The sequence below is a fragment of the Zonotrichia albicollis genome, chromosome 13 (genome assembly GCF_047830755.1).
Source record: "Zonotrichia albicollis isolate bZonAlb1 chromosome 13, bZonAlb1.hap1, whole genome shotgun sequence".
Taxonomy (NCBI): Eukaryota; Metazoa; Chordata; class Aves; order Passeriformes; family Passerellidae; genus Zonotrichia; species Zonotrichia albicollis.
Genome location: NC_133831.1, coordinates 9,459,290 through 9,486,313, shown reverse-complemented (window position 1 = coordinate 9,486,313; position 27,024 = coordinate 9,459,290). Strand labels below are relative to the sequence as shown.

General features: G+C 43.2%; 1 protein-coding gene across 2 annotated transcripts in view; it reads left to right on the top strand.

Moving 5' to 3' along the window:
- Nucleotides 1–5,325, top strand: part of NFATC3 (nuclear factor of activated T cells 3) — a 65,462-nt gene extending 60,137 nt beyond the window's left edge. For both annotated transcript variants that reach the window (XM_074551016.1, XM_074551015.1), the window contains one exon: nucleotides 1,864–5,325. In XM_074551016.1, the coding sequence (XP_074407117.1) occupies nucleotides 1,864–1,988 (125 nt within the window). In that variant the 3' untranslated portion in view covers nucleotides 1,989–5,325. The remainder of the gene's footprint in view (nucleotides 1–1,863) is intronic.
- Nucleotides 5,326–27,024: the final 21,699 nt, after the last annotated feature.

Here is a 27,024-nt window from a genome sequence, read left to right as displayed (position 1 = left end):
CAGTTCTTATGAACAATCACCTATCATTTGTTTAAAAAATAAAAAGTTGTGGGTTTATTTAGCAGTTTTTTACTTGTGTATTGTGTTGGCCTAATCAAAGTACTTAGAAAAGTGCCCTGCCTGCAGTCACACAGTTTGCAGTGTCCTGGTGCAGTTAGGTTCATTGAATGCAGGTTTTTCTAAGCCAGATGAATTGCACATCTTGTCATGTTTGAGGGAATTGGCTTTTCCATGGTGTGTTACACCCCTGTTGGAACCCTTGGCTTCAATACCAGGGTGTAACAAGCTGTCCTTGCACTCGTGAGGAGAAAACCATTGCAGGGATGGATAACAAACTCCTCCATTACACACAGGGCTGTGCAGGAGGTGGTTTTAATGCTCTCCTGAGTGATACAACCTCTTTTCAGAGCTGAATTTTCTAAGTTACATGGACTTCAGCATATTCACATTATTAATAAATTTCCTTTCAGAACCACTTATGGATCCTACTGCAACAAATGGCAATGCTCAGGCTGTTCAGTGCTAGAAACACAATTTACACCAGCTGTAGATTGGTTTTGTTATGCTTCTACCAGACAGGAATAGTTGGTAGGAAAGTAAATCCTGCTATGGAAAATTAAGGAAGCATTAAGAAAGGTGATGAAGTGCATCAACACTGTTCTGTAAAATTACCCAATAGAGAACAAAGCAGCAAAAGCCTGGGTTCCAGATCTGTTAAGGTGTTCAATAGAAGCAGCTTATTAGCAGAACAAAACATTCTAAACATAAAAATGGTCCTTAGTCAACAAAAAGATCCATTAAATACCTGTTTGTAGAAGGTCCAAGCAAACTCATGCAATGATTAAGGAAAGGCCTCTATAATTCAGCCTATTCAAAGTCTTGCTGAGAAAGAGATTATGTATAACTTACTGCCCACTCAGTAATGGGAATCAACAGGACTCATTGCTTCTAACAATGAAATAATAATTTAGATTGTGGTTATGGTCCAGTATTTTTCTAAAATTTGTCATTATTATTTAATGATATATTTTTCATGTCCACATAGAATGTTATTCAGTTTTCTTTGATAACATTACCAAGGTCCATTTTTGTAAAATAGACATTTCTATCACTGCTTTTACATTTAGCCTTTAAAATTATAATTTTTATCATCTTCCAACCTCAATTGTCCTGCATTTAATTAGATAGGATTTAGAGTAGGACTTCAAGATTATAATTTCTTAATAAGCTAGGTTAACTTTGTCACATTCATGGAGGTGTCCCTCACTTTTAAATAGTACAAGTTGATTAAACTTGACTGAAGTTGACACACAAACTGGCCTGTGTATTAGTCCATCCTGAATCTTCACTGTAGGGAAATTGACTGATATAAAAGTTACTGTGGTTTCAGAAATGCAAGTATACAGAAAACTGGCCCAATTAATAGGTATGTAGTGTTTAAAAAGAATATTCTCTTAAACTGAATCCAGGTTCTTAGGAAGTTCTGTAAGTAGCCTGAAAGAGCCAGGAGTTGCTGGAGTTATTTGTTGTGCTTGTCACACTCTTGAACAGAAGGAGTTCTGTGGGGAAATCTCAATAAACCTGACCTGTGCTGTGCCTTTCAGTTACCTGTGTGTCATGAATGCTCATGTGCTTATTTCCTTCAAGGAGCTTAGGGATTCTCCTGCAGGGATTATGGCAGGACGTTTTTTCCCTCTTGCTTAACTGTTTCTGAAGCCAGGCTCCTCATTCATCTCCTGTTACGTAACAGCATCAAGGCTCAGCTCTGAAAGTATTTATTTTTAAAAGGGTTATGCTGATGAGTTCTCCCTTTTGGAAAGTATAAAAACTGTCAATTTTTAATATTTCTTCTTTTTTTTATAGTGAATGAGATCATAGGAAGAGATATGTCCCAGATCTCAGTGTCACATGGAACACCAGTGGCCAGCCAGCCTGCACATCCGTGTCCTGGGTCTCTGGAGACGAGAATATCTGATGGAATCCAGTAATGGATAAGCTAACAACTCAACATCCATGAAAACGTCACAGTTTCTCTGAAGATTTCTTCATCCTCTTCCTCCTTAGACTTACTGTGCTTCCAACTCTGTGGCCTTTATGAACTGGAACAGTGGATCCTTGCAAAGCCCTTTTAGTGGGTTACATTTTTGATGTAGAGACAGAGCATTTTAATTATAGTTTCTCAGATGCTGTAAAGAGACTTCTTAAAATGGACACACAGAATCTACACCAGATATTTTAACTGTTTTAAAGTTACAAACAAGCTTTGCTTTTTGCATTTAAATAGAATACTTTTATATTTTAAGTGCTTCAGATGTGTGGAGGTGTTAGTTTGCTCTTATAATATTCACAGTCCTGAATGTGGAAGATTTAATGCACATCTTCAGTGTGCTGCTTGCCCTTAGAGGTAGTATAGTTTGTAACTGATGATTTGTAACACCTTTTGGTCATTTTGGAAAGCCTTTAAAGCTTCTGTTGTTTCATTTTTTTTTTCTTAATAAGATCTTCCAGTGGCAAGTTGTACCTGTCATCTGAAGCCAATGCCACGGAAGCCATTGTGTATATGAATACTGTAGTGTTTTCTTTCTTAGATTCATAGGAAGCAAAGCCAAATGTAGATCTGCACTTGTTTATAAACTGAAGATGTTACTTGATAGGCTGCAAAAAGACCATTCCATCATGAAAGTGTTGGGATAGAAATTACATTCCAAAATTTAACTTTTATAACTTTGTGGATAATCTTCCTGATCTTTATTAGCACAGGCTCCTTCTTGAAATAGCTTTTTTCTTAGCAAGTTACATTTGTAATCAAATTTGAGCAGTAGGATTTTAGATTAAAGAACAGCAACATCAAAGCCATGTTAGATACAGGAGAAAATTTAATGTTTGCTGAGGATCTAAATATTCCCATTATCCCTGCAGAATATGGGTTTGAAATCACCAATTCAGTGGCATTCAGGTTTTCAATGCAATAGATCATCTGATCACATCTGTTATCTTTTGTATTCTGTATGCCCAACCATGCCACTTGGAACTCCTAAGGAGATGACAGTTGCAGTTCCTTAAATTCAGGCTGTTTGTAAATGTGAGTTTGCTAAAAGTAATTTACTGTGAATTAGTGGTTGGGCAGTACCATGTGTCCATGTTTCATTTCAAAGGTGTGAAGCAGGAGCTACCAAAGAAATACACAAATTCAGCAGCAGCAGTAAACTCTGCTGTGCCCTGAGGATGCATCTCCTTTATCCCCACAATCTGATGAGTTTGAAACAATCTGTTTACATCATTACTTAAAGATCTCTGGCCTTTCCAGTCAGACACTGTGGAGAGGATCCAGCAGTGCCTGTGGAGGCCACAGCCTTTTCCCTCCCCAGGAATCACTCATTGCAGTGCTTCCCTCCATGGGACACGCAGGGTACACCAGTCATGGCAAAGGCCAGCAGTACAGGGAGCTCAGAACATCCAAGGTGTTCCTTTTAGTGCTCATTTGGGTGAGCCATGACGATCTAACAAAAGTTAAGAGTGAATTAACACAAAGAATTAGAAAATTGGAAAATATATTTGCATTGGATCCAGCAAGTGTAGCCATTTTAGCAGTTAACACATGGGGAGCACATGCCCTTTGGAGACTTCAAAGGAATGAAGGGGTCTGACAGTGGAGAGCAGTGCTGAGTTACAACACCTGGGAAAGCAAACACAGCCTCTACTGATGTTGCATTTTGGCAAACAGTGATGGGGAAAACTTTGGATTGAGCCTTTTGCAGGCAGAACCTTACACCTGGAGTGAAGTCAGTGCCCAAGCAATACCATAGCTGTAATCTCATCTCTGTAACAGCTGAATCATGAACTTCTAAAGACCATATTAAGTGGGTAAAATTGTAATTTTATCATGTACTTCCTTTTAAGACTGCAGCCTGAGGCTACTAACTTGATGTATCATAATTATTTCAAACAACTTAATGCAAGGCCACTGTGTACCTGCTGGGAATCTTAAGCATCCTTTTTGTGAATGTACTGTTGAGTGGTGCAAATCTTAACATTTGCAGGAAATAATTGGCAGGGCTGGAATCTGGAAAGTGTGATATTGCAATTGTCCCTCAGCAATGGTGCTTTACTCTGTCCTCTACTCGTGTGTGTTAAAGGTCCTAGAAAGAACTCACATGCTCAGAAATACATCTACTTCTGTTTTTAACACCTTCAAAACAAACCAAACCACACAATGCTGTAAACCATGTCATTGTCTCACAGTGTGTGCTGGTGGCAAGGCACGTTCCAGTTTTCATTCATGTATTGGGTCTTTTGCATTAAGCATTGTTTGTAGGAGAATTCTGACTGAAAAGCTTTTCATACTGTATGGGATTTATGCTCCTTTATCCTGCTGGTACAGACTCTCCTTGCAAGTTCTCCAAGTAGCTGGAATTCACACTGTACCTAAAGTATAGGAGCCCAAACAATCCGGAGTTGCTATGCACTAAATTTTCTGATGCCTTTAAATACCTTGATGCCTGTAGACATAGAAATGCTTTCCTATTTAAAAATGAAATTTAAAAAAAATATAGCTTTGGATACTAAAGCAGTTTTGTATTTGCCTTGTAAAAGCTTCAATACAAGGGTCTTAATTTTATTTTAGCTTGTGTGATAACGTAGATAAAGACTGTTAATCTTGTATAATTTTAGTGATATAAAAAGCACATGATCTCTATTGGACTATGCAAATTTAATTAAACAACAGAACCCGGCAACTGTTAATATTTTGTTGGCATCCACTTCCTTGTCCTTAAGTCCTGTCTTCTCCCTGAGTTCTTTCCCAAAAATTTTTAATAACTTAGATTATCCTGAAGGAAAGCCTTAATGATGAGGTCGCTTTTCTATAAGGAGGGTCAAAGATCAATGTTTGGGGAAAAAAAAAGGGGGTAGCATATTAATCCAGGGGGACAGGGGTGAATTGTGAAATTACCATAAACTAGGAATCTGAATTTCTGTAGTAAAACTTACCTGTTATCAGGGGAACTGCCACCCTTTTTAAACCAAAGAATGAAAAAATTGTTTTGTTCTGATACAAAGCTTTGAAACTCTATTTTTGATACTCATAATGGATGTCATTCCTTGAGGTTTGGAAATCGTTCAAATTGAAATTTTATATTTAAAAATGTGGGACAATAAAGATTAAGTTCTAGATGTTTACAGAGCCTTGTATTGTAATTTCATGTACATTTTGTATTTTAAACATTTTTGTAAGTTATGATTGCAGTGCTACTTGCAGAAATAAAGGGAAAAACTTGCATTTAGGCTCTTAAATCATAGTGTTCAAATAAATAAAAATAATGCAAATACATTGTCATTTATTTGAAATGCAGATCCAGATGTAGTGGGAAGAATCTCCATTTGTGGTGCAGTGTAACCAGCTGTGCCAGGCTGGGACAGGGGAAGTGAGGGGCATTGGATATTCCCCCTGGAAGGTGATCTGGCAGAGACTGGGGCTCAGATTGGAGCCAGCCTGTGAACCTCCCCCTGCCTCAGAGCTGATTGGCAGTGCTGGCAGAGCATCAGCCTGCACGGTACTGCAACTGTTACTGCTTCAATTAAACAATCACGAGATTCTTTTGAAAGATTTCTTCAGAAATTATTATTCAAGAGAGTTCATCATAAAAAGTAATTCCCATTCCTGAAAGGATATTATCATAGATGTTGTTAAACAGTTTCTGAAATAAATGTGAAATTCCAACAAAGTTTACATTACTTGCCAAATCCTGGCTGATCAGGCAGCACGGAGGGAAGTCCCTGTGGGTACAGCCAGGCCTTACAATGTGTATCTCATCTCAGTGATCTCGGTGCTACTGGAAAGGTTTTTATTTCCTTGCAGTTTCCTGCCGGGCCCTTTCCCTGCCCAGGGCGGTGCGGGGCTGTTCGGAGCCGAGCTCGGAGCAGAAGCTGCGGCCTTTGGCTGCCACGCTCACCCGCACAGGGAGAGCGGCAGGAGCCGCGATCCGGCCGGGCTGGGAGCAGCGTCCCGCGTAGCGCCTGTCCCGGCCCGTTCCCTTCAGCTGCGTTTGGCTATAAATACACCAGAAAGGGGATGCTCGAGTGGCACCAGCCGAAGCACGGTAAATATAGCCGAGCTTCAGTAAAAATAGCGCCGGCAGTTCGAAAGCTGTTCACATGTTCTGCAGGGTGATTACCCGGGGTATAATTAGCACACACCGACACCAGCAATAAGCCATTGACTGCGTCTCCTTTGCCGTCAGTTCAAGTCGCCTTGCAGATGCAAATGGGCTGGAGGCTGCTCCGCTCGGTGCTGGGGGGGGGCACGGGAGCGCTGGCACACGCACGGCTCTCGGTGCGCAGACCGGGCTTTATTCCAGGCACGGTGGAAACGGCGCTGCTGCCTTTCACAGCACTGGTTTGGTGCTGCAGGTAATCAGAGAAAAGGAATGTCCTGTGCAAGCCAGTTCCTTCAGAAGAGTAACGAGATGTTTTCACTTGGGACCCAAACCCAAAGGAAATGCTGGCAGAAAACAAGGTCTTTTACTTCTCATACTGTAGCCACTATTCCCTTACAATATTTCACAACACGCACTCTCTTCCTGCTGCTTGTTTCTGGGCCTCTCTCTCCCTGCCCAACTCAAAATACCAATGTATGTTCTGTATCTACCACATGCTCCGCTCGAGCTGTTTTGTCCCTACCTTTTTTCTTTGCCCTTTGGCTTCAGTTAATTTACAATAACAGTATTCAGGAACCAGCCACTGCTGTAGTGAGTGAAGTATTAAGATATGTAGAAGGCCATGGAAAAGAAAAAAGGATTTTCAATATATTTAAATTAATGCATAGTTTTGCATACAGACTTCTCTGGTAAAGGAAGTTAGCTCAGAACTTTATTCTGCCTGGTAAAAAGATAATTTTTATCAGTCATTCATAAAACCAAAAATCATTGCCATTGCAGAGATCTTCTAAAAAATTATTTTACTCTAACCTATTGTTACTTTTGTTAACACCTGCTACATGCAAAAGAAAACAAGGGAAAAGCCCCCAGACTAAGATACAGAAGCAATAGAAAAGAAATATTTACTTTGCAAAGACTTGGATGTTCCATAGATCTTCTTTTTGAAGAGATTGATCCACTAGAAAAGTCAGGCTATACAAGTTCTCAAGCTGCAAATGTAAAGTTTTCATTTCATTTGTGGTTTTTATTACTGGACACTGAAAAATAAATACTTACCTCTTCCTTCCTGTCATTGCTGTGACACCTGCTGGTAAGAGCTGGAAGAATGTTTGTAGTCTGTTCTTGTTCTTTTCTGTAATTTTTGATCAAAGAAAAGTGGTGCACCTAAAGAGGACTTGATATGAAAATATTGCTTGGGAATGTGGTGCTGGATAATCAGTGGTGTCATATGAAGTAAGCTGGAGGGAAAAGGGAACAGCTACTCTTCCAAGTTCTTCTGACAGTGGAATGATAAATGACTGATGGCTTAGAAATGTCCTTCTTGTAATAAAAAGCAGGAAAGACAGGGAAGCAGCAGTGTGGAAAATCCTGACTGTTGGGAAGGCAAATATTTTCTAGAAAACAAGCAATAATAAAAACCAATAACCACCCTACGTATTAACAACTGCAGCATCTCTCAATAAATACCTCCACACATTAATGACTGCAGAGTCTGGAATCAAAGACAAAAGTTCCTAAATCAAGCTTCTCCACATCCCCAAGGTTCTGGCTGCAACACCAACATCAAGGATTTAGGCTGGCATAGAGCATTTTTTAGGACAAGGCATGAAAGGTCAGGGTTGCCTTCCTAAATTTACTACAGCTTGGTACAGAAGGTGTGATGGATTCTTCTCTGCCAAGGAGGTAACAAACACACAGCACAGAATAGCTGAGTTTTGTCCTACATGCATCATAATTTTTTTCTCACAGCAATAAAAGGATCTGTTTGTAAATATTCCAAGAACTCCCTGGAGTATCCACCAGCCAAGTGTTTCTTGCAATGTGTTGGAAAAGGACAAGACAAACTTCTAGCAGTCAGTATGTCACTGTTTTCAAGTAGGAAATTCTCTAAGTATGATGCAAGAACAGATTTTTCCAGTCTTCCATCACTTGAAGAAGTGCCCCCAGAGCTGCTGCATAGCCTGTCCAAAGCACTGGTTTTCTATGATTTAATGAATTAAGGTTTACTTTCAAGGCTTGCCATTTTAAGGATTACATCATAATAAAGGTGCAACAACCATTTACAGGTCAGAAACAGCTGCAGTTGACAGCAGATGTGCAGATTTCCAGTTGAACTGCCATTGGTTCAACTTTACCCTGTGTGTTTTCCAGGCTGGGTCTCCATGTGGAAAGGTTGCTCAGCCATTAATCCTCACCCTGCCTGTCTCAGCAGCTCCTGCTCAGGTCTGTGCTGTGATCAGTTCCTGCTGCACTCACCAGCGCACACAGTTCTGCCAGCACATGCATTTCTGCATTTCCATGTTCCCACCATTTCTTCCCTTACCAGGAATAAAAATTGGTTAATAAAATCTTCAACAGAAAGCAACTATGAGAGGTCAAGGATAACTTTATTCAAGTAACAGCAAATACCAGCCTGTGACATTTGCCTGGCTGTAGTCACAGTAGCTGGAGGAGGAGTATAAGCTATCAAGCCAGTAGGACAAATAAGGCAATACTCAAACTGAATTAAGTGCTACTATGGGATTATTTTTTTCTTAGGATATGAAAAAAGAAGCTATGCCAAGAATGTCATCATTGCCATCTGACCTCAGCACTGACAGAAGTTCTAATGGAAAAGCTGCACAAACAATGGAGGATAACAGGCAGTCCAACACTGGCCAGATCCAGGCTGAATGACATCGTGCCTTGGAGAGGCACAGCCATACATTTTGTGGCTGTCAGCAGAGTTTGCTGAGAGACTCAAATGCTGCTTGCCCAAGCCTAAACCCTTTGGAACTAATCCAGCTGCTAAAATGACACTGGAGACCAATAAGGTTTCCTTAGCTAGAAAGAGGAATACAAAACATACAAAAGACAGAGAAAAGGGGGAAAAGAAAAAAGAGAAAATATTTTTGGTTGCTGAGCAGGTCTGTCTCCAATTACAGACTTCCACTCCTGTGAAAGGCTGACTTCAACTACTTCACAGCAGAACGCAGGAAAATCTCCCACAATGTTCTTTTAGATTTATTTTTTTAGATAGCAGTAAAGCTGCAAAAATGAATTTTTAGATAAGCAACAATTAAACATAAAGCAGGACACATTCTAATGTAAATTGTTCAGTTTTTCTGTGCCATTTGTGCCCTCCTGCCCAGACCACCCCCACAGAGACTCTGCCTTCATGACTTTGTATCATTTTCACATATAGTACACTCAATATTTTTTCCAACAGCCCATGAACTCTTAGCAGGTCAAACACCATCTGGACCAGATGAGTAAAATGGAATTCCATCACTTACAACAACAAAAAAATTTCCTGCTTGGTTGGAAGGACATGACCTAAAACCAGAACAATTCTGAGTGACATTAAATATTATATTTAAACAGCAACTCAGTCTTTAATAATCAAAGTAGAAAAAATTTAGAAAGCAATTAAATGTTGTCTTTGTTCTCAGCTTGTAAGATAACTTTCAAGCTACCTGGTGTTTCTTTCATTCAAAATGCACTTGGTTGGCTTCACTGAAGGCCATTCTGCAGACAGCAGGGATGTGCTGCAGTCAGGCCCAGCAAGCAGAAACAGCACTGGCTCCAGGCAACATAAAATATCCTCAGGGGTGGAGTTAACTAAAAAGAAATCACATTGCTGAGATTCAAGGAGCTCAGTTGTTCAGTTCTGAAAATGTCCTCCATGCTCTCAAATTTGTTTAAACAAGTGTCAAACCTTCATTTGGTGTTACTGGCACTCTCTCAATCACATAAACACCATCAGGATCACAACAGCAAAAAGATATTTAGGATTACTTTTTTCTTTTTTTTTTTTTTAAGAAGGCAAATTGCAACTTGGGCATGGGGCCAGGGGTGTTATAAAATTTAATTCACATAGAGATGCTATGCAGTTCTAATTGCCCCCAAGTCAGGGTAAGAAAAGCTGACACAGCACAGTTCTCTTGGGTCTCTTTTTCTGGCAAAATGTCTGGGTGCTCAGGAAACGCACACCTGAATCCAGGTTAGCCTTTGTGAGCTCCCCAAAGGCACAGACATTTCGGCTTAAAGCCAGAAGTTAATGGCCAACCAGTTTTAGCTTTCTATTTGCAACTGAAAAGGAGGTTTAAAATCACATGCAGTTTGAATTATTTCTCTCCATTTGTGTATTTTGAGTCACTTTACTCTCAGTGGGACTCCCACAAAACAAACATAAGCAAGCAGGAATAGGAGGTGAAATCTCACATGCAGAAAGGTCACTGAGGGAAGCAGCCTCGGTCTGCCTGCACCGAACCAGGCGGGGTTGATCGGGAGGGTCACAAACTCTGCAGTGTCCCTGTCCTGAGCTCAGACAGGTCCCTGCTGCTCCTGCCTCCAGCTCATGCCGGGACCGCCCCACAGCCAGAGGGGGGGAGTGCCTGACAGCTCCAGGATACCATGAATCCCGCTGAAAAGCAAAGCCTGAACTCCTGAGAGTGCTGCTGATTCCTCATCTCAGGGCTGGCCACAGAAATAGGGGAGATTTGCTTCTAGAACCAGAAAGTGCTGGAAGGAGAAAAGGTTGGGAATCCGCTGCCCCTGAGTGGTGCTGGGCAGTGCCAGGTCTGTCCCCAGAGGCAGCAGTGAGGTGACAGAGCCACAGCGCTGTGCCAGCACACACACACTGGCACAGGGCCGCGGCGGAACAGCAGCGGGCAGCACCTAAGGAGGGGAGAGAGATCCGCACCTCATTGAGGCAAAACACCTCAGCAATTCAGTGAAAGAGCTGATGCTTAATGGCTGGAAAGGTTTCCATGGATATGGAAGGGAAACAGCCTTTATTGTAACTAAAGGGGTGGCCCGACTCTCCGGCCCAGGAAAAGAGGGGATCTGGAAGAAAGGGAGTATCAGCTGAGATTAAACCTGGATAAATCTTCTAGAAGACTTGAAAGGGAATAAAGACTGTAAAAACTAAAGATACCCCACAAAAAATGTGCAAGACACAAAAACTAAACCCTTTAATAAGGTTATCAGAAGGGGGAAGAGCAAAGCTGATTACTGCACAAAGAGAAAGCTTTCTCACGCAGTATAAATGCAACTAGACTAAACACAGCACTGGTTGCTTATCTATTTCTATGCCTATATGTTTTTTAAAAAACAAAACAACTAACCTGACTGCTCTGAGCGTTATGATTAAACACAGATTCACAATCTAAATCACTCTTAACTCATGCTAGTTAAAGTAATCTGGGTAACTGCAAGCCATTCCTGATCCTCACACGTGGTGAATTTAAAACTGAGACCTCAGGACATTTTAGCAAGTGACCCAGGACATCTTGCACTCAATGGAAACACCACCAGAGCAGGTTCCCCCTTCAAAGGGCGCAGCTGCAGGAAGGGTTGCAGCACTTGTGCCACAGAAGCACATTCAATTCCTGGGAGCTGCCATACTGGAGGCTCCCTGCTGGGCATTCAGGTTTTGAAAATACACTGGAACTGCTATTCTCTCACAGGGCAGAACATCACAGCACTGAAGAACCTTTAGTAAAATAAATGGATGTCTTCGGATACTAATAATTCAGTATCACTGTATCAGATGATTTGCGCTACAATTTTGTTTTAATCCACTTTCTGTCATGAGGTACTTCAAATAAATGCCAGAAAAAATCGTGTTAGTCACCAAGAAGACAGCCTCCACTCAGCTGGAATGCAGCAAGTGTTCAATATTTATAATAAAGGTCAAGATTTAAGAAATATCAGGGCCAGCTGAAATAAAGGTGAGTTTCAAGTAGGTATTATGCAATCACCTGGGTTTGTGCAGGCTACTAAGGTAAATGTTTTCTTAAGCAATTATCATTTGAAGTCCGAGTTATTTTCCACTATGTCCCACTGAGATAACAGAAAATCTCTGGTAAGTACTGTGATCTCCAGTTCCCAGAACTCAATATATGTTTTGGTTGACATTTCAGGTCACATATAGAAAGCATTTTAGAGTGTTATTGGTTACAAAGTGCACCTTTTAGTCCTGGTCTTTGCAAACATATTGATCATGAGCTGTTCCATCACAATCTTTCCCGTAACTCAAACTTTCAACAATTCCCAGCTTTTTCAGCAATTTCCCTCCCTACTTCCAGAAAAATTCACCATCTAAAGTCAGCCTGAAACCAAAGGAACTTTAGGCTGCACTGGCTGTTTCCCCCTCCGTGCTATTACTGAGTCCCTATCAGATTGCAGTGGGACGAGAGAAGGAGCAGCTCCCAGTTAAGATCAGGAGGGTTTGGGTGGGGCACTCACAGCCAGCCCTCCCTCCACTCCCAGAGGAACAAAAGGTGGGGAGGGAGCAGGACAGAGCTGTTCAGGGGCTTTTCTTATCTGCAACTCACATCTGCAGTGGCAGCAATGCCTGGAGCCAGCTCTTGGTTAGAGAGCCTTGTCTCACTCCATTCTGCTCCTATTATTTCATATTTAAAGTCCTCCTACCCAGTTCCAAAATTCTGCTGCTATGAAAAGCTACTTGTGTTCATCTAATGCCTTATTTATGCCCCAGCATCACATTCACTTAACTAACAGATGGTGGTTGATGAACCCTCGAAATTTTTAACACAGGCTTCTAGTTGTATTAATTTAAAAGTAATGAATAATTTATATATAAACAATTAATATGATGTCCCTCTCTTGTTCTGACAGCAGCAGAGAAGCATCCAGACCACATGAAACAATTGCTTCCAACACCAGCTGTGCACAACTGCCCAGGAAGTCTCTTCCATCTGGCCCTGCCACTAAAGGTACTACCTGAAAGTCGGTATTGCACCACTGGTGGTTTCCACAAAACAGATGCAAAACTAAAGGAACTAAAGAAACTAAAGAAAGGACACATGAAGGTGTATTTAAGAAAGGCAGCATTCTGGTACCCCACACTGGAAGTCTCAAAAAAATGGAGTGAGGAGAATCAAACCAAATCAACCCCCTGTAGACTTATTTTCTAAAAAGCAGTGCAGAAAAATCACTTTTGTAAGCAAGAAGAGACGTGGCAAAAGAGGCAGGATTCAGAGGCATGGCCAGGTGGATGTGATGATTCAGGGTAGGCTTTCAGGCAGAGGAGCCATTTTGGAAATTAAAAAATGTGTCCTTCAGAGAAAAGGTGTTCTTGCTACAGCAGGGTTAAGAGGAAATCTTTGTTGTTTGCTCAGTGTTGGGAACATTTAAATTATTTTCTCTTTTTTTGTCTGCATAATTAAGGCTGGCCTTGGTTGGCCTTCCAGCAACAACTGCAGTCCCTGCAGTGGCTTCCCACAGCTGGAGCAATGTTTCCAAGGGTTCTCAGAACAGGCTGGGTGGGCTGGGAGCAGGAGGCACAGCGTGTGCTCACCCTGCTCAGCAGCGCCCACCGCTCCCTGCTCAGAGCCAGACACTCACCTCACCCTGTCAGGCACCCCTGGTACCTCCTGTAAATACCTCCCAGAAATGGCCATTAAATGACTTTTACAGCAGAGCAGAAAGGATTATTTATAAAGTTCCACATTAGCAATCTTTTAGGGAACGCTGCAGAAAGATAAATGTAAAGGCACTTTTGAAAGACAGGAATGCTTTCCCATCATGGAGCATTATCAAGAGAACATTAATACTTTAATAGACTTGAGCCAAAAGGCTGGATGTGTGGTTTGATTATTGGTGCATTTACTGTGTTCACAAAAATTACTTTAAAAAACCAACTTTCTTTGTGCCTCAGAGTGAAAAATTTATGGGAGGGGGAGGGGGTGAGTTAAAAAAAAAATCACAAGTTCCCAATCTTATTACTGTAGAGATACTATGTGGAAAACAAAGATAATTTTAGACTAAATATTAACATCATGTTTCAAATGTACTCAAATGGGGCCCAAACCAGATGAGCTCATTCCACAAACAAAAGCTATACTTGGGGCACATCAGGGCAAACCTGGGCTGTTGTTCAGGGCAGATTGCTGAGCCAGGCTGTGTGTGCAGGCCAGGCAGGGAGAGGCTCAGGAGAACCCCCCAGTGCAGAGCCCACACAGAGCCCACCCCACTGAACATGAGCAGGGATATTCTGGAGAGGGAATGAACACACAAAAAGCAGTGTGAGACCCCTGAGTGTGGAGCACAGCCTAGGCCGTGCCACCAAGGTGTTCTGGAAGCACAACCTGAGCAGCTGCTCGTGAGCTCACAAGCAGGACAAAAGCTTTCCTTTCACACTTCTGTTATGTCATCCTTACCATAAATTGCCACTTTCATTTTCATATCTAAAAACCCCAAAACAAGCCAGTCACACTTTACTGCTTTTGGCACTACAGAGCCACCACAGGGACAGGTACTGGTTTGAGTTACTTTCCATATTACTGATGGTTATCTATTTACAAACCTCACCACTGGTGGAGAAATCAGATTGAGATCTCAGGATTTGTCTGCCATCCCTGAAAATCATCCATTGGGTTTGGAGTCATTGAAGGGCAGCAAGCATGAAATGTGTTTATGTAATTCCTAAAGCACAGCAGCAGAACCCACTTAGGAGAGAAGAGAGGGTCCCAGGTATTCTCCCAACATCTCCCAGTGAGGGGGATTGTCACAGCAGCTGCCAATTCTGCACAACACCATCCAAACAGGGATCTGCAAAGCACTGCATGTTCCTAAGGTACTCACAAAGAAAGCTACTGAAAAAACTCATCTCTGGGTTTCAGTGTTCCGCTGCTGATTTGCAAGCACATGATGGAGTGTTTCTAACATGAAAATTAAAAAAAACACCCTATGGTTTATGTGGGTAAAAAATAAAAATGAATTTTAACCACAGGATCTTATTTTTCCTGGGTACACTGAACAATAGAAAAAAACCATTCAAGTGGGAGTGGGGATGGCAGTGGTTTTGAGCATTCAGGAAAAAATGCAAGTCCTCTTACACAAAGAGTTTCTGGAGTTCAATTTTCAGTGGCAAGGTCTGTTAAAGAGTAACCATTTTTCCCCTGTAAACTTCACAATTTTTTTATCTGAAGCAAATATGAAACTGAATATTCCCGAAACCAACAACAATATATAGGAATGAGAAGAATTTCTGAAGAGAAAATGTGCTTGCCAAATAGAATTTAAAAGTTACTCTAATTCTGTAATAGCTCTTCTGAAGGATTTCTGACTGAGATTGCAGAGTTACAAATTCAAGGGCTCCAAGAGCCAGGCGTGTCTGCTTCATTACTAGCTCCATAATTATTCCTCAAAGTTCCTTTTTACAGCGACATCCACACAAATTCTGCATGTCCCCCCTCACTAAGCCTTGTTTATAGCATTAAAAACTGAGGTGCTGGCATAAGAAAAACTGTTCCTTGGCTCTTCTTTCTGATTCCAAATCCAATTTCCTATTCTGTATCTAGAGGCTAAACATCATTTATGCTCAATGACAGACACGCAACGAACAATCTGCAATTGTACCCAGTAACCCCTTCTTTCCCCCACTTTGGTTTGTCCTAATTGTCTCCAACAATTCTGGAGTCTCTAAGTTATAATCAGTTGGGAGTGCAGCTGCTGAGAGCAGCAACGTGAGCAGACCTGTGCTGGGAGCTGCATTCCTGCTTGCCTGAATGAGCTGTGCTCACGGGCTGAGCCTGGGCTGCCTGCGGCTCTGCTCCTGCCCACCCAGAGCTGCTTCAGCTCCATCCACAGCGCACTCGGGCTGATTTCTGCCTTTGTGGCTTCCCAGAGCTCCCCAAGAGCAGGGTGCCAGCAGGGCTGCCCTTTGCTGCCAGCCCCTCCCAGCCCACCGGCTGTGTGGGCAGATGCTGCCTCCTCAGCACATTTGCAACCTGCTTTTCCTGTTCAAAACAGGTCAGAGAACCATCCCAGCCCCATAACCATTACAGGAGTCGTTATCCTGGTCATTGCAAGCCCTCTGGAAGCTCCAATATCCAAGGCTGAGCTTGCTGTGAGTTCCCACAGTGCAGCTGCATGGGGCTGTTCAGCCAGAGTAGCTGGGTCTGAGAGGGAACCACTGGTGGAACCTGGTGCCAGTGAAGAGAATAAAAAAAAAGAAATGAACAACCCATAAATCCAAAATATTGCCTTCAATGCATTCACAGTCTCCCCTGTTGTTAGCACACTCTCTGGGATGTATTATCAGTGTCTAGGTCCACGGCCTTACCATTTTCTTTCTTCCCAAAATTGTCTCCAAAACAGTCCCCATAACCTGAAAATTTGGAATCCTTTCTTTTCTGGGGCTTACTTTTTACAAGACAAGATTAGGTCACTTTAAATAAAACCACGGACATGCTGTTATCAGTTACCAATATCTTTTAGCTGAACAAAAAGATTTTATAGACAAGCAGAAGCCACATTTCATTGGAAAATATGGATCTGTCATCCTTACAGGCCTTCTCCTCCTCACAAGCAAGAGAAAAGGTCGATTGCTGTTGTGGCACTACCAGGTGTAACTCCAGCTCTAGGATACATCTCCTCATGGCCTGCAGATCATCATCCATCCATCATGTCTGCTCCAGATCCCATCAGGAATATAATGTACCTGACTTTGATAAAACATTTTAGAGCAATTTAACACACACATACAAAATACACAGCATTGTAAGCAATCTGACAGTTTATAATCTCAGATTTAGATTTAGACAGTTTATAATCCCAGACATAGATTTCTTATCAGTAAAAACTTAGCAAAATGGATTGGTTTTCTAAGTTTTTGCATTGCTTTTCAAAAAAAAAAACAAAATAACCAACCAAACTCATCCCAAAACAATATAAAAAAGACCAAAAAGTCCTGACCTTTTCAAGAACACTTTAATTTCGTGCTATTGCTACAATTAATATTCAGTGTAGCCTGTGTGGATTTTCACAGTGAAGTTCCCAATTGCACAAGGACTGCATTGCCTCAAACAAACTTCTCACAGAAAAGTCCAGTGAGACTCCCCCTTCCAAAATACATCATTTTTCCTCTGCTCAGTTATTCTGTTGTTTCCTTCCACCTCTACCTATTCTTGTGGATAGTAGTAAGAAGAAATAAAACAATATTTCCTTCATTTTGTTCTTGCATACTCCTAATTATTATTATTTTAAACGAACCCAGAGTGAAGATTTTGAATATTTTTGCACACAAATACAATTTTAAAAGTTGCATCAAATTCAAACATCTGAAGTTATTTTAGAAGGGAACACACACTCAAGTGATCCATGCCAGTAGCACATTAACTTTTCCCCTACCTCCAGCAAGGAGGAGATAAAACGCTGATAACGAGGAATGATTAAAACCAAATAGCAACAACAAAAAAGCCTTGAAGTTACAATGCTGTAACAGCTGGAAGGTAGGGACCAGTACAGGACATTGGTATAAACCAGAACCATTGCACCTTCATCAGATCTGTTGAAAAGCTGCTTTCCCAAATTAAGCACAACAGGTTCTTATTTTCACTTATTGCTCAACGAGAGAAGAATGTCCTAGGAGGTCTAGGAGCAGTAGAAGGCCCTGTTTAATGTCCCCAGACTTCAAAGCAACAGAAATTCACAAAGACAACTCCTGTGTTTGAGGGTTAAGGGTTGTGGGTGGGAGGCTTTGTTCCTTTTTCTAACTAGTGGAACCACTGATATGCAACCCCCCACACTCCCTCCCTTTCCAGTTTCTCTTGAAAACATTAGGCACTCCCAAAATGTGGCAAGTGCTGGAGCAACTCAAGATTTAATACAAAACATTAAAACCTTTCCCCATTTTTACCTTTCTTCCTATATGATCTGCACCCCACAATGTGAGTGAGTGTGGTATTTTTGGGGTGTCCCATCGTTGGGAGGAAATGATGAATCCGATTCCATGTTCTTGGAAGGCTAATTTATTATTTTATGATACTATATTATATAAAATAATGCTATAGTAAAGAATAGAGAAAGGATGCAAACAGAAGGCTTTACAAGATACTAATGAAAACCCTGTGACTCTCTCCAGTCCCGTGACAGCTGACTGTGATTGGTCACTAAGTAAGAACAATTCCCATGAAACCAATCAAACAAGCACCTGTTGGAGAAACAGTCTACAAACCACACTCCAGAACAGCAAAACACAGCCGAAGCTGTTGTGGTGTGTTGCAATATCCTGTTTTACCTTCTCCCTTCCCCCTCGCCCCTCGCTGAGTGTGCCCTATCAATCAGGCTAACATACCAGCAAGGCGTCGTGTGATAGGTGACCCTAGTACCTGGAGACCCTGCCCCTTCACCTGGTTGGTGACTCACCTGTCCCCTCCCCTTCCCCTGTCCTGAGCTTAAAATGTGAATGAGACCATGCGGCCCCATTCTGTTATCAGCAGTAGCCCAGTGCAGACATATCTGTGCTCATGGAATAAACATCTGGCTACCTTCTAGCAGAATCCGCTCCCTTCTTTTCTTCACCATCGCCAGAAGCTGTCCCCTGAGGTAAACGGAGTCCTGTCTTGTGCCCCGCTGCACTCTGCCGCCAGCCAAGGTATCGCTGGGGTGAACGCCGCAGTGCTGCCTCTGGCCCAGCAGCGAAGGTCAGAATTGGCCTAGGCACCATCTAACTGGTTATATTGGGATACTTATTTCAATATATTGGCGTCCCTGGGTGGGCAAGCGACCCTGAGCCCAAAAACGGACTCGCAGTTCCTCAGAGAAGCTTCTGCCAGCCGTGCATCCAGCTGAAAGGAGCCTGGCTTCAAGACTCCCAGCTAGAGACTTTGGGAATACTCCCAGAAAAAGTTTCGTGGACTGTTCGGCGCCTTTGGAAAGCCCTGCTTCATTGTGGTGAACAGATTTTCCAGAGGAAGAAAAGGGGAGCCTCTCTTGCACCCAGAGAGAGGTCCTTTTCCGGTGGAGACCTGCCTGCCTGTACCCAGCCTACAGCTTCCATTTCACGTGAGTATCTCTGCTTTCGGTAGAGCAGAAGCTCAAAAACAGACTCTGCCGCGAGTTCTGTTCCTTTTTGCCTTTGCATTTTGGCTGCGCAGCCCCACAGACGAGAATTCATAGCGTTCTAGTGTTAGCTTTCCTGCTGCGTGTTTCACTGTTTTTTAGAATTCGCGCCGGAGCGGGATCGCTCTCTGCCCTTCCCCCCCCGGCTCAGCAGCATGTTCAGACACGTGTTAGGAGATTTTCTTTCTCTTTCTCTTTGCGGGAGAGGGGGGGGCTCTCTTTCCACGTGGCCGGGGGACCTGCGGGGTCGGGAGTGCTCTGCACACGCGGCGGCGGGGGGGGGGCGTCCCGGTTTCGGTTGCCACGTGGAGTGGCTGCTGTCTCTGCTCCGCGGGGGTGCTGCATTCCACCGCGGGGGAGGCTTTGTGTCTGCCTCTGTTCGGCAGGGCGTGCCCTGCTGCTGCTGCCCGGGAATTTTAAAAGCAGTATATACAGCTGCATTGTGAAGCTTTTGTCTGCTCGTTATCGCTTTCTATCTGTGGTTTTTTTTTAGAAATTGGTAGCTGAGTTTAGCTTTGTTTTTGGTCAGGCGGGATTAAGTACTTTGCTTTTTAACATGGGTTCCAAACTTAGCATTGTACAAAGGGGAGTGTATTATGATATTGTTAGCATTTTAATCAAGAGTAATGTGAAATTCTCTAAAGGAAAATTGAAACAGTTTATAAGATGGCTTTTTCTGCAGTTCCCAAACATTTCCCCTGAAGAAATCCACAATATTCAATTCTGGGATAAAGTTGGGAATGAATTGATAACCTTAGGACAATCTGGCAAATTACCCTCAGCTAAATTTGTGTTCTGGAGTTTGCAAATTCGAACAGCATTGCTCAAACAAAAGGAAATGGAGAAAAAGCCAAATGTAAAGCCATGTGCCTCTGCTCTCCCTGTTCCTCCCTCTCCCTCTAAAACCCCTAAACCTCTTTCCCCAAAAAAATCCCGAGCACGTGTTAGTTTTTCGGAGAGCAGTGATGTCCAAAATGGCCCCCAGTCCCTAGGGAGTGCACAAGATGGTGGGTGCCACGTGGCATCTTCCCAAACCTGGTCTTCTTCTTCCCAAAATCCTCTTAAGCATTCCAAAATTCCATCCCCATCCCCCTCTCCTCCTGTTCCTCGTGACACCTTTCCCCCTCCCCCCGCCTTTCCTGCAGTACCCTCAGCTCCGCCTCTCTACTCCTCCCAGGGGGCGGTTGCTGACGTGATGTCACCAGGTGACCCCGCCCCCTGTTCCCACGGTATCCCTGCCCCCTGCCAGCCCCTTGACCCCGCCCCCTGTTCCCACGGTTTCCCCGCCCCTTGCCGGCTCCTTTTCCCCGCCCCCTCCCCGGGTTCCCACGGTGGGGACACACCCACTGCCTGTCCCCAAACCTGTAGCTGTGATCCCAATGCTTCTGATTCAAGGGATACAGAGCAGGGGACAGCAGACCCAATGCATGGTGCCATGTTGTCACTGGCCCCTGTTACGTTTCAGCCTGCAGCTCAAGCAGGAGCAGCCCCAACTGCTAATTGGAGTTCTTTTGGACGACAATTGATTAAAGAGATCTGTAAATCTCATAAAGAATATGGTCCACACAGTCCATATTTCCGTGGCCTTTTAAATTCTGAATTAAGTAGGACTATTGTAGTTCCACATGATTTAAAACAACTGTTTTCATGTCTCATGACATCCACGGAATTCAAATTATGGGAATCAGCATTGAAACAACTGCTAAAAGATGCTCTCCCAGGCTTACAGGCTGATCCAAACACAGCAAAAGACAACAATGGTAACCCTATTACCCTTGACCACCTCTGTGGTGAAGGTCAATGGTCTTCTCCCTCAGTCCAAGCTGCTGCAATTCCTGCAGAAACACTTGAGAAAGTAAAGGAAGCAGCTGAAAAAGCATTCTTTTCCCTCCAACCTGAGGGGCCTTTTGAGCCCTATAGTAAAATCAAACAACTACCATCAGAGCCTTTTGTGAAATTTGTAGAAAGGCTAACTAGAGCCATTGAAATACAGGTTAAAAAGGAAAATGCAAGGGAAGCAATTTTAGAAGAAATAGCGTTTACAAATGCAAATGAACAGTGTCGAGCAGCAATCCTGAGCCTTCCTATGGAACCTTCCCCTACATTAAAAGATATGCTTCTAGTCTGTAACAGGAAAGTGCCTCTGATGAGTGTTGCTGAAGACACCAGACCAAGGCTGCTGCCAAGACCACCTCAGCGTGTTGCTGTTGCCAGCCCTTCACCTTTTCCCTCAGCACAGCAGTACCCTGGGCAGCAGCGGAGACCGGCAATGGTTGAGCCCACTAAACCATGCCTGCTTTGTAATAAGCTAGGGCACTGGAGTAACCAGTGCCCCCTGAAAAGGGAATTTGATGAATTTAAAAATAGCAGGGGAGGAGAACTGCAAGCCCTCCCTGGGGGTCAACAACAAAAAAACGAAGAATAAAGCGCCAGCCTGCCAGGCGTGCAGACATAAAAGGAGCAGGCCAAGAGAATAAGGGTAGCAAAACAAATCAAGCGCGCGATAATATTAACATTTGTGTAAGTGAAGCAGGTGCTTCAAAGACCAAGTCTGCTAGTCCACTGTTGAAAGTGAAACAAAATAACCTTTGTTGTGATTTAAGTGATTCTGTATTAACCGCATCTTCTGTCAATGAGCCTTACAGGTTACAGCTGACAGAGTCACTCCACCTGAAGGACACTGACTGGCATATTGTCTCTGTAAATCCTGAACAGAAAGGTACTTGGAACCAAATTCGTTGTAAGTACATCATCACTGGGGACAAAAACACACCACAAGAGATCGAAATTGCTCCGGGACTGACAACATCAGATCCCAAGCAATTTGTTCTCAGCCTGCACTGTTTCCACCCACCCCTGTTTCTTCCCAAGGGACAAATTGTTGCTCAAGCTATCCCTGTGCCACCTTTACCTGAAAATGTCGATAAACAAGGGCCCACAGTCGCCCGGGTCCAAGTTATTGGGACAGATAAACCCAAATTGTGGTGCAATGTCAGTGGGGGTGAGGAGTCTAAACGCATTGAGATGCTTGTAGACACAGGTGCAGACTGCACAGTGATTCCAGTACAAGACTGGCCAGCACACTGGCCTTTACAAAATGTTGCTGGTCACCTTCGAGGTGTAGGAGGTCTGCAATTGGCAAGGCAATCCAAAAGCATTATTCAATTCGAGGGTCCAAACGGACAATTGGCAAATATCCGTCCATTTGTGTTAGATTATTCAGAACCTTTGTTAGGGAGAGATTTAATGGCCCAGTGGGGTGTCACAATTAATATTCCAGACTCTCCACAGCATTTTTGTGCAGCAGTCATTAAACAACAGCGCCCCATCCAAAAACTTAAGTGGAAAACAGACGAACCAGTTGATGTGAAACAGTGGCCACTCAGTAAACAAAAAATAAAGGTGCTTGAGGAACTAGTAGAAGAGCAACTAAAAAAGGGCCACATTGTGGAGACCATGTCCCCATGGAACTCTCCAGTGTTTGTCATCCAAAAAGCTGACAAAAAGAGGTGGAGACTCCTCTGTGACCTCCGACAAATTAATAATGTAATTGAAGATATGGGTTCTCCCCAACCTGGTATGCCATCCCCAACAATGCTTCCTCAAGATTGGAAATTAGCTGTTATTGATATTAAAGATTGTTTTTTCCAAATCCCATTGCACCCTGACGATGCACCGCGTTTGGCATTCTCTGTCCCTTCTATCAATTCAGAAGCTCCTATGAAAAGGTACCATTGGACCGTTCTTCCTCAGGGCCTAAAGGTATCTCCAGCTATCTGCCAGTGGTATGTCTCTTCCCTGCTTTCCCCAGTTCGTGCAGCCGCAGAGAAGGCCATCATCTACCATTATATGGATGATATCCTTGTGTGTGCCCCCAATGATGATTTACTAACACATGCGCTTGACCTAACGATCGATGCATTGATTGTTGCAGGGTTCGAGCTCCAGGAACAGAAAATTCAAAAGATGCCACCTTGGAAGTATTTGGGCTTAGAAATTGGAAATAGGACCATTGTTCCTCAAAAACTAGAAATCAATCCAAGGATCAAGACCCTTGCGGATGTCCACAAGTTGTGTGGGTCTTTGAATTGGGTAAGACCATGGCTTGGTCTGACTAATGAAGACCTTGCCCCTCTTTTCAATTTACTGAAAGGGGGAGAGGACCCAGGTGCTCCTAGGTCTATTACCCCAGAGGCACGGAAAGCTCTAGAAAAGGTTCAGATTGCAATGTCCACAAGACAGGCCCACCGATGCCGGCCTGATCTGCCATTCAAATTTATCATCCTAGGTAAGTTGCCACACCTCCATGGAATTATTTTCCAGTGGGAGGAAAAACAAACACCTAAGGCAAAGGACACACCAAAAAAGGACCGGGACCAGAGGGACTCTCTCTTGATCATAGAATGGGTTTTCCTCAGTCACAAAAGGTCCAAGAGACTGACAAAGCCTCAGGAGCTGGTAGCAGAACTGATCCGGAAAGCAAGGACCCGGATCAGGGAGTTAGCAGGATGTGATTTTAAGTGCATTCACATTCCAGTTGAGTTAAAATCAGGTCAAAATACTATGAAAATACTGGAACAATTGTTTCAAGAAAATGAAGTGTTGCAGTTTGCTCTGGATTCCTACTCAGGACAATTTTCGGTAGCACGGCCCGCTTGCAAATTGTTTGAACAAGATGTTCAATTTACTTTAAAATTAAGAACTGCTTTAAGTAGGAGACCTTTAAAAAGGGCTCTAACTGTCTTTACAGATGCGTCCGGGAGGTCCCACAAGTCTGTTATGACTTGGAAAGATCCTCAAACCCAGCAGTGGGAGACGGACATTGCTGAGGTGGAAGGTTCACCTCAGGTTGCTGAATTGGCTGCAGTTGTTAGGGCTTTTGAAAGGTTCTCAGAACCATTTAATCTGATTACAGACTCTGCATACGTGGCAGGAGTAGTATCCAGAGCAGATCAAGCAATACTGCAAGATGTATCTAACATTGCACTTTTTGAATTGCTCTCAAAACTGGTAAAGTTAGTCACTCACCGAGAGCAACCCTTTTATGTGATGCATGTCAGGTCACACACTGACTTGCCAGGGTTTATCGCTGAAGGCAACAGAAGGGCAGATGCTCTTGCTGCACCTGCAGTGATGGCCACTCTCCCAAATGTTTTTGAACAGGCAAAAATCAGCCACCAGCTTTTCCACCAAAATGCACCTGGCCTGGTTCGCCAGTTTAACATCACTCGAGAACAGGCCAAAGCGATTGTGGCCACGTGCCCAAATTGCCAACAACATGCACTCCCTACAGTGAGTACGGGAGCAAACCCAAGGGGACTGAACAGTTGTGAACTGTGGCAAACAGATGTAACACACATACAGGCTTTTGGACGGCAGAAATATGTTCATGTTAGTGTAGATACCTTTTCTGGAGCGGTCTATGCTTCTGCCCACACAGGAGAATCATCTATTGATGCTATTAAGCACCTCTTACAGGCTTTTTCTTTCATGGGCATCCCCAAGGAGCTGAAAACTGATAATGGGCCTGCTTATAAATCCAAGGAATTCGGGAGCTTCCTGCAGCAATGGGGAGTAGAGCACAAAACTGGCATCCCCTACTCCCCTACAGGTCAAGCCATTGTAGAAAGAACTCACCGTGATATTAAAAGGGTCCTGGACCAGCAACAACAGGTTCTGAAGGTAGAACCTCCCCACATCCGGTTATCCAGGGCACTATTCACAATCAATTTTCTGAATTGTTCTTTTGACAGCCTGAACCCACCCATCCTACGCCACTTTGGGGGGAACAGTCACAGGTTGATGAAAGAAAAACCTCCAGTTTTAGTAAAAGACCCTGAGACTTGGATAATGGTGGGACCTTACAAATTGGTTACTTGGGGACGTGGATACGCCTGTGTATCCACCCCCTCTGGTTTAAGGTGGGTTCCTTCCAAATGGGTAAAGCCCTATGTTCCCAAAGTCTCAGAGAAATCTGCAGAAGCACCCCAGGTTGCTCACGCTGCCTGGAGAAGAAAACGCCGCGCACGTTCTCTGGAGGAAATTCCATTTAAGCCTCCTATCTGGAATAGTTTGTAATATATATTTGTCTCAAGTTTTTGTACCAGTTTAGATCCCACTGTTCGTGTGTAGCCTCAAGACGTCATGAGACTGAGCCTGCTTCTCGTCCTACTCATGATCATCCCACCTGCAATCTCCTACATAGTACTGCAGCCCAAACCACATATGGACTACCTCGATAAAGGTTCTCAGACATCAACAGAGAAACTGACAACGAGCTGAATGGACTTTTCAATGGCTGGGGACTCTCGGGCTGGTTGGGATCTATTCTGAAAACTGTAATTTTAGTGCTGTTTATTTTAGTTGTAGTTATTGTAGTTTTTAGCATTGTTTTTGGAGTAATCAGATGCATGGTTCTCAAGTTAATCTCAAGCTCATCTCCCCCTCCTGAGGTCTACCATTTGGAAGCCCTCAGTGCTCCAGTGGATGACCTAGAAGCCTCAGTAGAATCATTCTGCACCTTAAACACAGTCCTCTTCTTTTTAAACAAAACTAGGGGGAGATGTTGTGGTGTGTTGCAATATCCTGTTTTACCTTCTCCCTTCCCCCTCGCCCCTCGCTGAGTGTGCCCTATCAATCAGGCTAACATACCAGCAAGGCGTCGTGTGATAGGTGACCCTAGTACCTGGAGACCCTGCCCCTTCACCTGGTTGGTGACTCACCTGTCCCCTCCCCTTCCCCTGTCCTGAGCTTAAAATGTGAATGAGACCATGCGGCCCCATTCTGTTATCAGCAGTAGCCCAGTGCAGACATATCTGTGCTCATGGAATAAACATCTGGCTACCTTCTAGCAGAATCCGCTCCCTTCTTTTCTTCACCATCGCCAGAAGCTCTCCCCTGAGGAGAACGGAGTCCTGTCTTGTGCCCCGCTGCACTCTGCCGCCAGCCAAGGTATCTTTGAGGTATAACACCGCAGAGCTGCCTCTGGCCCAGCAGCGAAGGTCAGAACTGGCCTAGGCACCATCTAACTGGTTATATTGGGATACATATTCCAATACGAAGCAAATGAGATAATGTTGTTTTCCTTTTCTTCTGGGGCTTCTCAACTTCCCAGGAGAAGAATCCTGAGCAAAGAGGGCTCCAACCCTGTTGGTTACTGCAAATGTCATCCGCTGTAAAGCCTTGACACAGTAATGCTGATCTATGGATTTCTTTCTTAAAGCCAGAGACTAAAGAGTAATTTTTCTTTCATTTTGGTCAACACAGTATGTTTTCATTGGGGTGACACTTAAAGCAGTACTTTTGTCTCCAGTCATTGTCACTGGATTGCTAGCAAACATTTTGTGCATTTCATTTTTTAGAGCAGTTTTTAAAAGCTAATTTTTTTCCCCGACTAAATGCAGTCAGATACCACTGTGATTTTCACAATTTGAAATCAGTTTGTACATTTCAAAGCAGCCGTGTTGAATATCAATTAACTCGGAGAAAACATTTATAACAGCAAAACAAGGACAAATTTGGAAAAAAGAAAAGGAAAAAATGAAAAAACAACACAACCAGCTTAAATCAACAATTTTATGAGCTGCAAAATGACCTCGGACTTTAAGGCTCACAGACACCAGAGCATTCCCGGACACTGGGGCTCCCGGCTCCAAAGCTGCTGTTCCGAGCTCCTTCCTGCGAACCCCGATGGAAAGGGGACATCTGCTGGCAGCAAAAGATATTCTCCCAAAGACACAGCTAACATTGAATCGGCACAATTACAGCAGTACCTTAGTAATGTTCACAGAAGGGAAGGCATTTCCTTTAAACTCAACTTTATATTATCAGCAAGCACACAGAAAGCCACAAAAAATAGCTATTAAAAAAACCTTCAAAAACATGTATTTAAAACTATTTAATACAAAAACATGTATTTAAAACATCTTTTAAAACTATTATAATAACATTGCAATAAAAGAAATTGCAATTAGCAAGAGTAAATTAATATGCTGTCATCTTTATTTGAAGATTT